The sequence below is a fragment of the Chelonoidis abingdonii genome, chromosome 24 (assembly GCF_003597395.2).
Source record: "Chelonoidis abingdonii isolate Lonesome George chromosome 24, CheloAbing_2.0, whole genome shotgun sequence".
Lineage (NCBI taxonomy): Eukaryota > Metazoa > Chordata > Testudines > Testudinidae > Chelonoidis > Chelonoidis abingdonii.
Window position 1 is genome coordinate 4687187 of NC_133792.1, and position 16943 is coordinate 4704129.

The following is a 16943-nucleotide window of genomic DNA, read 5'->3' on the forward strand; positions in this document are numbered from 1 at the left end:
TTTTTCCTAGTTGCCAGCACCGTGAACTCCCCGTAGGCTCTGAGAGCCCAGCTAGGCTTTGTCGCCCATATGCAGCAGCACCAGTACCCATAACCCATCTGTTAGAAGTGTTGATAAGGAGCAGTGCAGATGTGTGCCTATAATATCCCTCCATCAGCTCAGGGTTAGTGGTTTGAAATATAAGCCAGATATCACCCAGCTCGACTCTCACATCCTGGATGAGTTTGTGGCTACAGTAGTTAGAAAGCCCAGGAATATAGGCATGGTCCATGTACATCAGACCTGAGGTCCATCTAGCCCGGCGTCCTGTCTCTGACAGTTGCCAGTGCCAGATGCATCAGAGGAAGGTGCAAGAAAGTGTGCAGTAGGCAGATGGGGATAACCTGCCCTCAGGGAAGTTTTCCTCCTAGTCCCCAGTAGTTAGAGGCTGGCTTTTGCTCTGAAGCAGGTGAGTTCATAGCCCTGCAAGGGGCATTGTTTATTCTTTGAATATTTACTCTTATCAGTATGGTTATTCTTGTTGGCCATAGAAATGTCCAGTCCATTGTTCAGTCTTGCTAAACACTCAGTATTAACGATATCCTGTTGCAATCAGCTCCGCTTGCTAATTGTGCATTGTGCAAAAAGGCCATCCTTGCATATGGGGTAAAAGGTCAAGTATTGCCATGGATCAAACACTGGCTAAGAAACAGGAAAACAAGGGTAGGAATCAATAGTTTGCATTTGTTAGTAGAAGGTTAACAGCAGGGAGCCACACAGATTCTGGTTTAGGCTCAGAGTGGTTTAATACATTTATCAATGGGCGTGGGAAAGGGAGCGAGCAGGGAGGTGACAACTGACTGATGAGACAAAATTATTTAGGTTAGTCAAGACCAGAGAAGATGATGAGGACTTCAGAGGGACCAGCCAAGGGCGGGGGCTGGGCAGTATGATGGCAGGTGAAACTCTGTGTTGACAAATGCAAAGTAATGCATCTTGGAGGGAATAATTAGAACCATTCGTAGAGTGCGCTAAATTAATTGGATCAACTCAGGATAAGGTGTGGGTGTCAGCATGGACAGCTCAATGGAGACCTTTGCTCGGTGGGCAGCCGTGGTCGAGAAAGCCAACAAGCTGTTAGGATACCTAGGGAATTAGAGGGAGAAAAATACAGACAATCCTGCCAGGCCTTCATCTAAATCAGTGGTGCAGCCTCATCGCTACCCTGCGTGCAGTGCTGGGCACCCCATCTCCAAACTGATACTGTAGAATTAGAGGGAATTCAGTGACAGGCAGAGAGAATGACAACCTCCCATCTGAAGAGTAATTGAGATGGCACTTGGCTTGGGATGTGAAGGGAGAGGGGACTTGCCCCAGGGCACACAGCAGGCATCAGCTGGGAACTGAACTCCCATCCCTTCAATGCTAGCCAGTGTGCCAGTCTTTGGACCACACTCACTGCCTTCACCCAGGCTCTCTTCAGCTCCTTCCCCTGGTGCACCCTCCTCAGGCCCTTCTGCCTGTTGGAAGGTGGGTCCCATCTGGTGGGGGTGTCCCTCCTGTTCACCTCACTGTCCATCCAGCACAGAGCTGGCTGCCTCAATGGAAGGAGCAGGAAACTCAGCGCTGAGATGGGCCAACTCCACGATGACCCCATATGCTGGCCCTTTCTGCCCCTCCAGCTCAGCAACTCTGGCCTCGGGATGCTGCCCTGGAGCACTGAGCACCATGAGCTGCTGCTTCCGGGTGCAGACACATGACACATAGCCCTAGGGGAAGTATTCACAAACCCCTGCACTCTTCAGCACACTGTCAAACCTCCTGCTGGTCTCCAGTCCCCTATCTCCATAGTTACACGGGATTGGCTCTGACTGGGGACCAGGCGATGTTAGGGAGCCGAAGATACAGGGTTTGCTGGATTTAAATTATTATAGTCTCCTAGCGGTTAGTCGACCCACTCTGTCCACACTCTCCTGGTTCCCCCTCAGCTGCCGCTTGCTGCCTAGCCTGGGCCTCTCTGTGCTCGGGAAATGGAGCTTGTCTCTCATGCACTGAGCCCATTGGTTCTGGGGTACGAGAGCCGATGGACATGAAGCCTATTTCTGAGCTGCACTTTGAAGGGTTTGCTTTACTTGTGCATTACCTGACAGGTGGATTTAATCTCCCAGCAGCCCCCCGAACTCTGCCTTTGGAGACACATTTTCCAGGATTGCGTAATGATAGGCCGTGGTACTAATTGTGCCCCAGACGATTCACAAAAGCACGTTTGCACACCCAGTAACAGCCACACACACTACATGTGCACAGGTTCACTATAGGCAGGACTACGTGTGCACATAAATAGCATACACATGCACGCTGTGCAATGCACACACAGTGCTCTGCCTGGAGCCATCATGTGCTCCTCTGCCCATTTGCACACACGTCACCCTCCTTCTAGCACAGCCTGCCAAGAGCAAACGCAGAACAGCTCCTTCTAGCCTCTAGCATAAAGGGCAGTGAAGCTGAAGTGCAGAGAGTGGGGGTGATGCGGGCAGGTATGAATGAGAAGGGCTGGTGTTTCTGAGTTCCCCTGTTCCCATAGTGTCAGTGCAAGCTCCCACTGAGCTGGGCGGTGGCCTCCAGTGAATGCTCTGTATTGTCTCCTTGTGCTTTCAGATCCCACGAAAACGGCTTCATGGAGGATTTGGACAAGACTTGGGTGAGGTATCAGGAGTGTGATTCCCGTAGCAATGCTCCAGCAACACTCACCTTTGAAAATATGGCAGGTTTGTTCTGCAAACCTCTTTCTTCCCGTTGGCTCACTAACCTGCTTTCCTCCAAGCTCTGCTGAGGTCTAAACTCCACTTCTGGGGCTGCACGTCCCTGTGGTCTGGGAGTTTGCTATGTTGAGCAGTGTCCTGTTCCCACTGGGAGATCAGGAATGGCTCTGAAGGCCCCTGCACCTCCAGTCTTCCCCTTTGAGGTCCCATTAGCATGCCTGTGATTTTAAATGTCACCCTCTCTGAGCACGACTCACCTCCCACTCCTCCAGCCAAGCCACAGTGAAATCATAGCCAGTCCCCAAGGCAAAGCCCAGCATCCCAGGCAGAGCCCCAAGGGAACCGGGGCAGGAGAAAACAAGCTGAGCATCATGAGCCAAGAACGTAAGGAAGGCAGCATGTCTAGTGGCTAGAGCAGGAGGCTGGGGTGCAGGGCCCCAGACTCACTGTGTGACTTTGGACAAGTTGCTTCACCTCAGTTTCTCCCTCTGGAAAATGGGGAGAATGATACCTACCGGGGGTGGGCGGCCGGAATTGGTAAGGAAGAATTTCTTCAAGTAGTTTTGCCGTGTTTCCTGTTTGCAAATTGTCTGCAAACAGATGACAGTTTTCTCGGACATCCTAACCCTACAGGGAGTCACTCAGGAAGTCCCAACAGTAATGCTGCATCAATGGCTCCTTCCCCAGTGCTTTTTGGGGGAGTTTGGGGTCCAAGCTGTGCTGCTTGTATGCATCACTGGTCAGTGTTCCCAGAGCAAGTGTGAGGACTGCCCAGAGAGGGACCAGTTTCTTCCATCTCCTCCCTCCCTTCTCCTGCCCCCACTTGAGATTCAGTATGATCCACACCTCTGCTGTCCCATCCCTCTACACTTGATTTCCCCTGCTCCCGGCCCATAGTTTTGGCCACCAAAGTGGTCACCACAGGCAAGGGACACCATGTGCAACCTCACTACACACACTCACACCCGCGAGTGGACACAGAGTCACCTGGTATGTGTCTGTCCCCTGACTGCCTAAATCAGGCTCCTGGTGTATCCCTGTGAACTCTCTGGGGTGGCTGATGTCTCTGTCAGTTGTTCGTACAGCCCTTGTCCCTGATTGCAGCCTCTGGGTGCTACAAGGATACAACCAATAATAATAATCCAAACTCAGAATTAGCTTTTCATTAATATTCTGCAGTATTCCCTTCAAATTCCCTCTTTCCATGAACATCCCTGCTGGTAAAGTCCCTGCAAGGATATTCCCAGGAAGTGAGTTCAAAAAGGGTGTCAACATAGCTGAAGCAACTACAGTAAAAAATGCAAACAAATCCTCATGGAAAGGCTCTGCAGTAGTCACCTTCTGCTGTGCTCAACCCTTGGGCATGTCTGGGGGCTGAATCCCTGGCTGCAGGAAGCTACTGCCGTGCAAATGGTTATTGTAATTCTACAAAGGAAATGAAGTATCGTGATGCTGTTTCCATTGTCCTCTGTGTAACTTTCCTGCTTATTTCAGGTGTATTTATGCTGGTGGCTGGAGGTATTGTTGCCGGGATATTTTTAATATTCATAGAAATAGCTTACAAAAGGCATAAGGATGCGCGGAGGAAGCAGATGCAGCTGGCGTTTGCGGCCGTTAATGTGTGGCGGAAAAACCTGCAGGTAGGACAAACCGTTTTTAGAGCAAATCTCCAACAGGTGCGTTTTCCATTACTTCACCCAATCAGTGACTACAGAGCTAAGCGTCCCTTCCCCTGGGTCCCTACTAATTATGGGGGTGACTGTGCTGCTAGCGACCAAGCCCTGGATTCCCTGCCTTCTCAGTGGGAATTCCCCTTGGCACTAACACACTGTCTGATGCAATCTCTCCCAGGAGGTGAGTGGTGCACAAATCTAACCAGGACACCTGGCAAAAATCGCTTCATTCTCAACTGTGCTCCCAGGGGTAGTCTGGCACATTGCTCGGCTGGAGACTACGTGCAAGAGCCGGGTCTCATTCTATCTGAGCAAACAGTGCCAGCACAGCTCCTTTAAAACGCCATTGCATTGACGGACCCAGTATCTGCCTGTGTTTGACAGCAGATGATCACAGCATTAAGCTGCTGTCGATGAGCGCCCTGTTCTGCTGCTGTCTGTGTGGGGAAAGGCTCGCATGACCATTAATGAAACACAGCCAAAGCAACCCCCTGTGTAAGTGCAGTTGCAACCTTCATAACTGGGACCGATTCCAAAAAGAGGTGGTGTGTGCTCTTGTCAATTGGATTCCACAGATTTGGAGACATGGGCATCTCTTGATGCCCACGATTCATGCTGGGGGCTAATAATGCCAGTTCCTGTTAGCGCACAGATTCCCTAGGGCTCATTCCAAAGGGCCATTGCTTGCTATGGATTCTCTTGTTTACAAAGGGATTGTTTCTCCTTGCCCCTCAAGTGAGGCAGGATCTGGAGGGAATCTGGTGTGCCTGACACCTTATCATAGCAACATAAGTGAGCCCGGTCCAGCTGACCTGGCTAAACTTTCTCTCTTTCCCAGCTGCTATGGGATTAATCCTTGCTATGTCCCTGGCCCCAGTTTAGGACATCCGGAGTTTCTCTCTGAACTGCCCGGGCTGTTTCTCGTGTTTGGGGAAACAAACCAGCATTCAAAGAGGAAAAGACCCTTTATCTGACTAAAGGAAACCACTGTCCAAAGAAAAGGTGAATGAAAGAGAGAGAAACAGTGATTGGGAACCTTCAAAGCAGTGTTGCTATAAACAAGTGAAATGAAATGGCCATGTGATAGCAGCATTGACTATGACATGGGAGAGGGCTGCTCAGGTGTAAATGACCTCCCTGAAAGCAGCAAAGGGGAAAGACTGAGGACTGGCTGCTCTTTACTTTATTAGACTAACTGAGAGCTCTTTGGGCTCAGTTCACTAATACAGTATTGCACAAGCCATTTCTGGTTTCCTTTGCTTCCAAAAAGCAGCAGCACTGAAGTAGTTAAGTCTGCTGGGACAGAGCACTAGAGTCACACTGCCATTTTTCACTTGCCAACCTTCTAGAAAATACTGCACTGGGTCACTGGGCAGAATCTGTGGGACTGTGAGCTACGCATGTCACCCTGTGGGTATAAACAGAGTCTCATGATAAAGATCAGTTTGACAATGTAAGACTTTTCCACAGGAGGAAACGTCAGACCACTAGTATCTGGTACATTACTAGAAGGTAGGCAAGTGGAAAGATTTATTTGTTAAACCAACCAAACAAAAATAATGGGTTTTGGGATCACAGTTTTGCCATGGCTATTTCCTGAGATGCCATGGAAGAAAAAGACATTTCATTCCATCCATCTTGCTTTCTTTTCCGTTTGTGCATGTCCGCAAAAGAGAGTACTGAAAAGGAGGAGGAAATGTATCCCCCGAGCATGCACTACGCACCAGCGGGATACATTTTGGTTACCCCCGGGCGGTGGTAGAGCCAGACCTGGTTACTTCTTCCCCATCTGAAAAAGTCACACTCATTGGCACTAAAGCCACCGGGGAGGAATTGTTCTGCCGTCATGGTATCTGGCTGGTCCCCATCACTAACAACGCCCTCTGCCCCCGGCGGCTGGTGCTCCCAGCCTGTGTTAACCAGGTCCGACTGTCTAACACCCATGGCTACAGTTTTGAGTTCTGTTTCTCTTTAAGTTCATTCCAACCCCTGATGATGTCATAGCACTAACGCTTCGCTTCTTTCCTTTCTTTTCCTTTTTTTTTCCTTTTCCTTTGGAAAACGTTCAGCTTTGCTCAAATGCATCATTTAAATTTTTGAATACATTTTTTACAGAATATTCATACAATGACTTCTCTTTCAATGCAGTCCTCTCTCTCTCTTGTGGCGCTAGGATTCAGCTTCAGAAAAGGCCCAGAGCATTTTTTTTTAGTGGTAGGTGCAGCATCTCACCTCTCGGTCTAGCTAGACTAGTTCTGGAAGCAAGGGGCAGGAGTCATGCAGACATGTCTGTTAGGAACCAAAGGTCATTTAGCCACCGAATTTTAACTGGCTCCTCCGGGAATTGAGGCCAGCCATACAGACCTTTAAATGGACACAGAAAAGAACAGGGCTACTCCCCCAAAGGGGTTTGCATTTCTCCAGATCCTAGGCCAGTCCAGCTAGTCATAGCCCCCTTGTAATTCGTTATTCAAGTTAGGGCCATGATGGCCCCTCGTGGAGGAGTTGGGAGTGACACCAGCAGAACATCTCCAGTAGCCGTCTTACCTAAATGAAGGACATAACATGGGGCAGTATTCAACTAGATTTAGAGATTCAAACACACTAGAGATCTAATCACTTATACATATTCATTTTAGGATAGAAAAAGTGGTAGAGCAGAACCTGACCCTAAAAAGAAAGCCACTTTTAGGTCCATCACCTCCACCCTGGCCTCCAGCTTCAAGAGACGTAGGTCCTCCAAAGATACGGTAAGAGGAAGAAGAACAATTCTGCCCTCTCTCTTTCTCTCTCTCTCTCTTTCTGCCATCCCATCGACTACCACACACCCATCCCGAAGCTGCCAGTGTACATGCATAGCCTCATGTTCGTCAACAGTCGGTCAGTGAGTCAGTCTTCCCATGTACCTGAAAGGGGTCGGGGACTCCTGGAGAGCAGGCAGGAGCTGGTCTGTAGTCCTGTGATGAGTTTGGAGATGCTACCGAGTTTTTTGTTTTGTTTTTGACTGGATGAGTTTTGAGTTTACACACTGTACTGGTGCTTACCATTGGAAAACAATGACTATTTTTTTCCTGTTCCTGAGTGTTCCTGTAACTGTTTGTCATTGTATGCCTGAAATGATCACCCTGGTTTAATTTAGGCACTGTCTCACCTCACCGAGAGCCATGCGTGTCACATTCTCTACATGTGGTTTTTGTTTGTGACTGAGAGCACTCAGGACTTACTGCTAAGTGCACAAGTAACAGCTGTCTCTGGTTATGAGCAGCATCAATTCAGCTCTAGAAGAGAGACACCGATGGTTGAGAGAGGAGTTTTTAAAAACCCAACCTGATTCAAATAGTGTATTTCACTGCTTGAGTACAACTGCTTGCTGCCTCTAAAGCCCAGTAATGTCGAACGGAAGTACTGTGTCCTCTCCAGCTAGCAGTTCACACACAACTCAATCAGGTTGGGCTGTTGAACTAAAAGCCAATACCCCATCTGTGCCCTTTGCATGGTGCCTTTTGTTGTATGCCAGTCTCTGGAGTTTGGGTAATCTGTTGTAGCAGTTGGATATGGGAGATCCATTTTGGGCCAGGCATCACAGTTAACAGGCTTCTGAAACCACCTCTGACCTGCCCTGATCTGCAGATTTCTGCCCATTGCAGATTTGCTCAGGGCAGGGTCACATGGAGGCTGTTAGACATGATGCATGGCTGCGGAGCGCCATTAATGAAACTGGGGTGGCAAAATGCAGCCCACCATGCTCTGCAATTCACTTAACCTTTAACGCAGACGTGCAGCCCACAGAGACTAGAGGGACCTTCAGGAACTAGCATGTGATGGTCCATCTTGTTCCCAATGCATGATGGGACATGTAGTCTCTCTGGGCCATGGCTTTGTATGCAAAATGGGGGTGACTCCATTTTATGCTAAAGTAGAGGCTTGCTCCCAAGTGATGTAGTGCACGGTTTGGATCAGGCCCAATGTGCAGTAGTGAGCTGCTGACCAGCCAAGCCCTCAGCTGGGCCGGGTTGGGCTGCCCCTTCCCTAGAAGCCACTGCTGCTGCCATCTCACCGAATGGGATCCTTTACCTTGGCTGTCATCTCAGGATATGCAGCACATGCCAACTGGTTCAGAGAATGCAGGGGAAGCCCCCCGGCACCTTGAGGAAGGGATCAGAGACAGCAGACTGGAAGGAACCACAGCGCTAGTGTTACCCGTGCTGCACTCTCCAGGTGGAGAAGCTCTCAGCCTGCACTAATGACCCCCCCCCATCACATCACATCCCCGAAACCCAGTACCGATGAGCAGGCAGGAGGGTGTGAGGTGAGATTGCCTGCTGGGGGCCCCATGATGTCACTCCCGCTAAATGTCTCTCTACCTGGAAGCACGGAGCATGGAGGGGGGAGCAGAGGGTGAGGGTGAGGAAGAAGGAGGGGGGAGACTCTGGGGATCTGGGCTGGGCTACAGAGCTGAAAGGTTCCTTCGTGGGTTTTGTGTGTGGCATTGGTGACTAATGCCAACCCCCAACACCAAGGAAACCAAGGAGGAAATGAGGCCCCATGTTCCAAAGTTAACCACTAATCCAGAGTGGGGCTGGAGTGCCCTGGGCAGGGGAGAGGGGTAAGTCTGGGCTGGAATAGCAGACTGGAGAGCGGGGAGCCAGGAGCTGGGTCAAAGGCAGGCCAGCTGGGGTAAGTGCTCCACTGTGCAGTGAGAGGGGCTCCGTGTGCATGTCAGGGCTGCCTGGGGCCTGGACTATTCGACAACCCCCCACACAGGTGGGTGCTGTGCACGTGACAGCACCTCCAGGCACCCAGACCCCCGGGGCTCCCACCTCAGGGAAGGAAAGGTGTGACACCATAATGAGGGTGGGGGCCGTACCCCTCCCCAGTTACTCTCTATAGCAGCACCCTATTCCCGCCACCCTTTACTGCTCTCCAGTACGTCCCAGCATGATGCCTCCAGCGGGTGCCCAGCCCAGCAGCAGGGCACCGGCACCCCCTGGAGCAGCAACGTGAAGGGTCTCACCCTCCCGCCAGCCTTTCATGCTCCTGGCCAGGTCACTGGCCTCGCTCTCCACCACACCTGCCCCACCGAGCACAGCCTGTGGCCCTCGCACAAGCTGGCACGGGAAGGTGCACCTCAACACTGGCCTAGTTCACAGGGATCTTCTTTTGCCCCGTTAACCCCAGGAGACAGAAGCGGCCAAGACTCCCTGCCGCTGGTTGTGTAGGAGTGGGCAGAGGCTCTGCCAGCTCGGGATTATGCAGTGGCTCTGCCTAGGGCAGCAGCTGCCATGACTGAGAGCTGGGCACTTCTCCTGCCCAGGCCCAGTCTGTCCTGCTGCCATGTTCCCTGGAACCAGAACTGAGGATAGTTTCCACACAGCCCTTGGCCCGGGATCCCAGATTAGATTAAACTGGGTTGTAAAGATGTTCACTTGTTGTCTGCTTTTTGTCACTACAAGGCAGACATCAGATTGTTTGGACACCTCAGCTCCATTTCCAGTCCTTAACACATTTGAGTTTCTTCTACGGTCAGCTTCAGCGCTGATGTTCTTGGTGTTGTAGTGCTTGATTTGGGGATAATTACAGCCACGTTACCCTAAATTACTGATACGTGCTCCCAACATGAACTCCAGCTGAACACAGTTTTTATCTGGACATTTCCTTGGTTTTAAAATTGTTTAAAATCTTGTCTATGAACACTAACCAAGAAACCATACAACCATTGCCATGATTGACAGATACATCATTTCAATCTGAAATCATTGTCTTGTATTGTGACATTTATGGCCAAATTCACCAGTACACTGGCTGCTTTATGCCAGTCTGGCCCTGGCCAGTTACAGTGGGCTTACAGCTGCTTTGCGTTGGCAGTGCAATGCAAATCAGCCAAAGCATGCCTTGCCGTTTCCTCCTCTTCCTGCCCTGCACATTCCCCTGGGCAGGCTCCCCCAAATGCCCTCTGAACCCCAGACGTTCCTTGCATGCGTGTGGGCACACGTGCACACTCACATCCATACATGTGCACCATTGCCAACTCTTTGGAGCAACACAATTTTAAGTGCTGCTGGAGCCAATCTCAGCCAATGAGTGGAGAAGCTCCAGTCCTCACATCATTTTCAGCTCTTCCTCAGGGGAAAAACCCCTCTTATTGGCTGGATGCCTTGGCCACTTGTCCACTTCCTAGGGAAGAGCAGCTAGTGAGAGCTGCTGCAGGTGTTGGGCCGCGCTCACTTCCAGGAGCCAGAGGGGTGTGGAGGTTAAGGAGGGTGGGGTGCAGACAGTCCCTCTTTCAAAATGGCGTCGTCTTGTACTCTCAATGGGTTTAAAGCCCTTCACAAAGATGGCCAGTGCCTCCCATATTTCTTCAGTGGAAACGAAGCCAAATTGCTTCCAGAGAAGTACAGTCAGAAGGCAGTGAAGAGCCCTGTGCAGTACCGATGACTGGAATTGGGCAACATTGTTGCTATGGGCAACCTAAGTCCCATTGAGAGTGATAGGAAACGGCAGCCATTTTGAGAGAACAGTCGTGCTGAGTTTCTGTGAAGGAGGCCATTACTCTTCAGCCTCTGTTAGAGGAGAAACTTTCATTTACAAAAAATAATGGGGAATAGTCCTTAAAAGTGCTTCTTAAAACTACCCATTGCACCAGATATACCCTGGCTTCACCTCTCGGCTGGGGTTCATGTGACTAGACAGTGGTTGTGGGTTTGGGACAATTGAAGGCCCTTTCTTGAAGGCCCAGTTTTAACATTAATTTTAACTCATAAACTTATTACTGGAATTACTTGACATGTCCAAAACATTCATTTAGTATTCAGAGAACAATTGCTGGAATCTTTCACACAATAGTGTATGTTTCCGATAGAACCAAGAGACGGGATTGTGGCTTTAAGTGTAAAACTCACTTGAGCTGTAACTATGGAGTGTCCCTTACAGACACTGCTTGTGATGCATGTAACACCCAGTGACAGAGCACAGGACACCAGCAGGCTTTCCACAAAGACAGACCGAGCCACACATAATCCATGCAGATTCAGTTCACACTGCATCTGCTCTAGTCCTTAGATGGCATTTGAGAGTCCATAACGCCTATAGACAAACCTGAGATGCACATAATTCCCGTAGAAACAGTACAAAACAGCAAAATAACAGTAGATACAGAATGAGATGGACATACTCATGAAAAACATGGCACAAGGCACAAATAAATGCCAGACAATCCCTGAAGATCCCAGTGAGAGCCATGCAATCCACTGAAAACCACTTTGGTGGGCAACCAATCATTACAGAGCCCACCTGAGGTCCCAGACTGCCCTGAACAGCCCCTGAGAGTCCATATTCCTCACACACAGAGCGTGGGATGCAGCTGACCCTGCTGGCCAGAGGGGTGATCAGAGCATTATCAATTTCTGTCCTGACTGTTCAGTATATAAACCCTGCACTGGGTTTCTGTGCTCTGGAAGCAGGGCTCCAGCAGGGCCAGAAGGAAGTGGTTAGTAGGGGCAGGGCTGGGGAGGGAGAGGATTGTCTCTGAGAATTGATTTGTCTATAACTAGAGATTAAGACCCAAATGGAGGGAAGTTGGAAGTTCGTCTTTAGGGGCCTGATTCATCGCCCTTTGGAATCTCCTTCCTTTGGCTTCAATGGGCATTGCCTTAGCTGTGCAGGAGGGTATTATTCTACCAACGTGACAAGGAGATGGGGCTGACATGCCATGTCTGGGATCTGTAAACCCCTCCTGTTCCTTCTGGGTGATGTTGCACCCTCTCCCTGAGCTCATGGTGATGGGTTTGGAGGGCACAGTGCTCGGGGTTATGGTGCTCAGGCAGGGAGCCTATCAGCAGAAAGGAAGTCTGTTTAGTTTTAAAAGCCTTTTCTTAGGGAGGGAGTAGTTTTGGTTACTAGAAGTTCAAACCAATTTCTGCCTCCTGTGAGGGATGGGGGAGGTGTTTCCAAATGAGCTTTTGCCAAACTCAATCAGTAGGAAAAGCAGGAACCAAATTCCAGGCCACATCTTTACTGCATGTCGTACGTTGGCATTTTCACATTAACAACAATTTATCACAACTAACCCAGGGGGCACATTTCTTTACCCACTTGAGGGGAAAGTCAAAAGCAAACACTGGGACAAGGAAGCCACGTGCCCTGAACTAAGAGTGAAATGAAGCAGCCCAATGATAACTGGCCCAATGGGCTGGCTCAGATTGATCACGGGGTTTCTTGGTCTCAGTTCCTCATGGGAGCTGAAACTGAAGTGTTCACTGAGCGCTATAGAAGCTGCCATATTCTGTAGAAACTGTACTGTCTCCAGTGAACCCTCCTCCAAGCCAAGCTGTAGGGATGCTTGGGAACTGTCTGCAGCAACCTTATGGAAAAGCTTTGATTGCATTTGTAATTGACACTAAGACTGCAACAGTTTTCCTGCCGTTGCATCATCCCTGAGTGCTGCCCTGTAGGGACACACATTTGAATGAGCTGTGGCAGGCGGGCAAGTGCCAGGGCTGCCTAACATCTTGCTCTCCTTGTCTGTGTATTTGTCTTTTGCAGCAGTATCATCCCACTGACATCACCGGGCAGCTCAACCTCTCCGACCCCTCAGTCAGCACTGTGGTGTGACGTCCTCCAGCAGGAGCCATCAGTCCCTAGTTTAAGACGGCCCAGCCCAGGACTTCCTTTCAAAGGGACACTGATGGGTCCTTACTGGTGAGTCAAGAGGGATGCATCCTTCATCCATACGCAGTGACTTCATTGTCTCTCTTCTGCCCTTCCTGGTCCCGCTGACACATAATGCCCCAGATTGCACTACAGAACTAGGGACCATTCTGGAGCTGCACTGTACAGAGATGATCACTTCCGTGTCATGCTATGTTTTAGTCAGTATTGCCACTGGCTGCAGATGAGTTGGAATTAAGGCAAGAGGAGACGGCTCTGAACAGCCCACGGCACCTGGCCGTCTCACAGAGCAGCAGCAGGAAACGCAGGGAAGGAGTGGATGTTGCATCCTTTGCAGGAGGTGGAGGACAATTTGCTGAGATCTTGTTTGTTCCTAAGCGCGTGTATGGACTATCATAGCCTCTGCCACATACTTCACATGCCACAGGAGGACTGTGACATGGTCTGGTAGCACTGGAGCTGCTGGTTCCTGTCCATAACTCAGCACACAAGGCACACGTCTGCCTCTGTTCTGGTGTCGTCATTTCATGGAGCAGGTGCAGCCACACAGTCCGTTGATGAAACATGTTCCCTCTGGCTACAGTTGGGAAGAGCCTTTTCTCCAGCTCTCTCCATTTCCAGATGATGATAAAGTCCACAGCTCCCTATTCATCCACCCCTCCTGTCTGCACCAAGCCAGCCCCTCCCCTGCATCCACATTAGCCATCTGTTTCTACATGGCCATTTGCTATATGAGTAACACTGGCACCACCTCCCTCAGCTCCCCACTGCTGGCACCACTCCACCCTGCTGTGACAGAGGTGGCTCGGAGAACCATTGCTGGCTGCTTGGTGAGGTCCTGTCAGTGTGTTTTGAGCTCCCCTTGAAGCCGTCTGCACACAAGACATTTGTATGGGCCAGATCACACTGAGCACCGCTGCAGATGGATGTCCAGACCAGCAGCGCCATATTTAGTAATAAGGCAAAGCAGCGTTGGTACCAGGCACTGGCGCACACTGAGATCACTGCTCTGGATAGTTTGGTCCATCCCTTGTCTTTGCCATCCACCTTGCTGCCCCAGCATCTCCATAGCTCACGCCGCAGCAATGTATTTCATAGCAAACGGCCAAAGGCTTTCTGCCCCGTCCCCTCACAGGGGCTAGACTGACGTTCCTGCTGAATGCCCTCAAGTGCTTCTAGTGTCACAGTGTGGCCTCCCAGCACCACTGATGAGGGCTGTTGTGAGCAGTGTGCCCTGGGCATGAATACGGTGCTACACACACACTGGCAGGATCCTTACCCACTGGACCTGCACTCAACATTGAACTGGAAAAGTGAGCTCACTAGTGCCACCACCAGGCCTCCTCTGAACACGCCACAAGAGCTCGCAGTCAGCCTGGCACCACTGGCATCTCTACAGTCAGCGCCTAGGCACAGCCCACCCATCATGGTGACCGAGTCACCACCACACATTCAACGGACGAGCCGCAGAAGAGGGGGCACTCGGAGGGACACTTGCCCATTCCCAAGGTTCTTGTCCATGCTCTGCCCGATTCATCCCGCCTCGTACATCTCCAGCCGCTGTTGTCTCCTGTCAGGCAGCGGGGAATGAACGTGGCCAGCAGTGCTGGCCTGTAACCCCACTGCACTGTCTAGTCAATTCTCTAGCAACTGCACAGCAGGCAGGCACTACCCCGTGTACAGTGTGTCGTGTGTGTGCAAAGCTGTTGGTATATTTAACTCTTGCATGTGGAATGTAGATACATTTTTTAAAAGCAAACCTGTCTGCAGTGTGACACTCCAACGCAGCCCCACCTGGGTGCGCTGGCCGGTCTGTGCCAGGGTGTGCCGTAGCAGCAGCTACCTTCCCCTCCAATACTTTAACCCCAGGGCTGGTGGCCACTGCAGAAGGAATTGGACTGTACAGTATTTCCAGACTCAGTGGGTCAGATCCTCAGCTGGCATAAATCAGCGTACCTCCGTTGACTGCAGTGGCACTATTGATTCCAGTCAGGCGAGGCCAGTTTACACCAGCTGAGAATTTGGCCCACACTATGTATACTTCGGTGTCATGTAACTTAAAACACCCCTTTGCCAGAGCTGGGTAAAGTCCAAACTGGACCATAAAGAGGTTTATTCCACTGCCTCGTGCCTCCCTTCTTTTTGTAGCCATTTTCAATGGGGACCGACCCAGCAAACCCAGCGGCTGCCACAAACTCTGAGCCTCCCCTGGCGTTACTGTCAGATAGTTTACAGATAACAAAACAAAAGGCAAGGGATGGAGCAGAGCAACACGTGGCAGAGCCAGCAATGGGCACCAGCTCCAGGAGGGACCCGGCGAGAGCGTGAACATGGGCCCACACACCAGGAGATCCCAAACCAGACTGCTCCCGGAGCTGATCTGTGCATGGCCATCGCTCTAGACAGCATGTGAAGACGTGCTGAATAGATGAGCTGCTGGAACACGCGGCCTGAAAACTGGCTGAGCTAGACACATTCTGAGAGCAGCTAAATACAGCTGCAGGCCAAGCCTGTTCCCTTCCAGGCTTCTGGGAGCCCTGCTAGCCAAGTGAATAGCATGCTAAGAACCAGGTCAAGCTGCCTTTTTGTTCATTAGCGTAATAGGTAACCTGTTACATGCCTGAAAATGAGCATGATTGCTAGATAGACAAGCAGCTCTTCGAGCGCCAGGGCTGCTGCTTGCAGCTCAGGGGAGCTCTCTTGAACAGGACTACCTTAAACAGCAGTCACAAAAAGATCCTCCACCCCCCATCACTGCATGCAGGTGACCCGCAGGCTGAGGGCTGGGTCCCTAGGTGTCGGTACTGGGGTGAATCTCACCATGGCAGCAGGTTTACAGAGTCCTAGGGCGTCTGACAGATTTTCAACCCAGCGGGGCAGATCCTCAGCTGGTGTAAATTGATGTCGTGCCCTGGCTCCAGGACTCCCCTGACATCAGTGGTGCTGTGCTAATTGCCACCAGCTGAAGCTCCGCCCCTGGGGGTCAAGTTCTGCTTTGGCTGCGGTGACTCTGTACAGCTGGTACCGAGGGCAGAACCTGGTTCCTGCTCTTCCAATGTGTCTAAAATAAATGGAGGAGTTAGAGAACTTTGCTCTCGACGCAGTGGAATCATTGCTGGGGGGCTGTATGCTGAGCCCTGCACTGTTCCAGTGAACGGCACTTACTGCATGACTGAAGTCACAATTGCCCTGGGTTATATACAGAGATGTCACTTTTTATTTACTATTAGAAGTGCATTTTACACCCTCTTTGCTGTAGTGTCTGGGTGCTCTTTGCTGATACCGTTATATACTGGCTACAGCCACACACGGATGCTGCCCTCCGCCTTTCAGCACCTGCCTTCTAAAATCGGGTTGCAGAGGAGTCCATAGGAAGAGGAGTCTTTTATGGCCACAAGCCTCAGCCTGATCTCCAGTGGAAGCTGGTTCTGACCCTTATTAAGGAAGCTCAGTACCTGATTCATTCCAGGAATGCCTGGGACTTCATCAAGGTCAGCACCCTGGGGTAGCCAGACCCCGATCCATCCAGGGCTTTGTGGAGGAGAAGCAGGCCGTGGAACTGGAGTCTGGATTGGATAGGTAAGGGGAGTAGCATACAGAGCACTTTTCATGGGTTCTGCTCAGTCTGCTCCAGTGGTATGCAGGCTGCAGCCAGAGCTTCCAGGTCGTGCTTGGTCAGTGCCAGGGAGAGCATATTACAATGGTTAGGCTTGGAAGCAACAAAGCAATGGAAGGGGGTGGCGAGGTCTTCCTGGGAGTGCAAGGCCGCTGCTGGGCAGATGCAGACTGTTACCAGCAGAACCCCAGGGTCATGCACCTTTTAGGAAGCAGGGGCTGATGCCCTCAGCCCGAGATGTCGTTA

General features: G+C 50.8%; 1 protein-coding gene across 11 annotated transcripts in view; it reads left to right on the forward strand.

Moving 5' to 3' along the window:
• GRIN1 (glutamate ionotropic receptor NMDA type subunit 1) overlaps nt 1-15204 on the forward strand; it is a 66785-nt gene extending 51581 nt beyond the window's left edge. For 2 of the 11 annotated variants that reach the window (XR_004372614.2, XR_004372615.2), the window contains 6 exons: nt 2638-2747; nt 4236-4381; nt 6563-6628; nt 7054-7164; nt 8506-8723; nt 12956-13041. Coding sequence is in view for 6 of the 11 variants with exons in the window: in XM_032772874.2 (XP_032628765.2) it covers nt 2638-2747; nt 4236-4381; nt 6563-6628; nt 7054-7164; nt 12956-13024 (502 nt within the window). In the remaining 5 variants the exon portion in view is untranslated. Of the gene's footprint in view, nt 1-2637; nt 2748-4235; nt 4382-5884; nt 5927-6562; nt 6629-7053; nt 7165-8505; nt 8724-12955 lie in introns of those variants that run through there. The other 9 variants (XR_004372617.2, XR_004372616.2, XR_004372619.2 and 6 more) reach the window with 9 other exon arrangements.
• Nucleotides 15205-16943: the final 1739 nt, after the last annotated feature.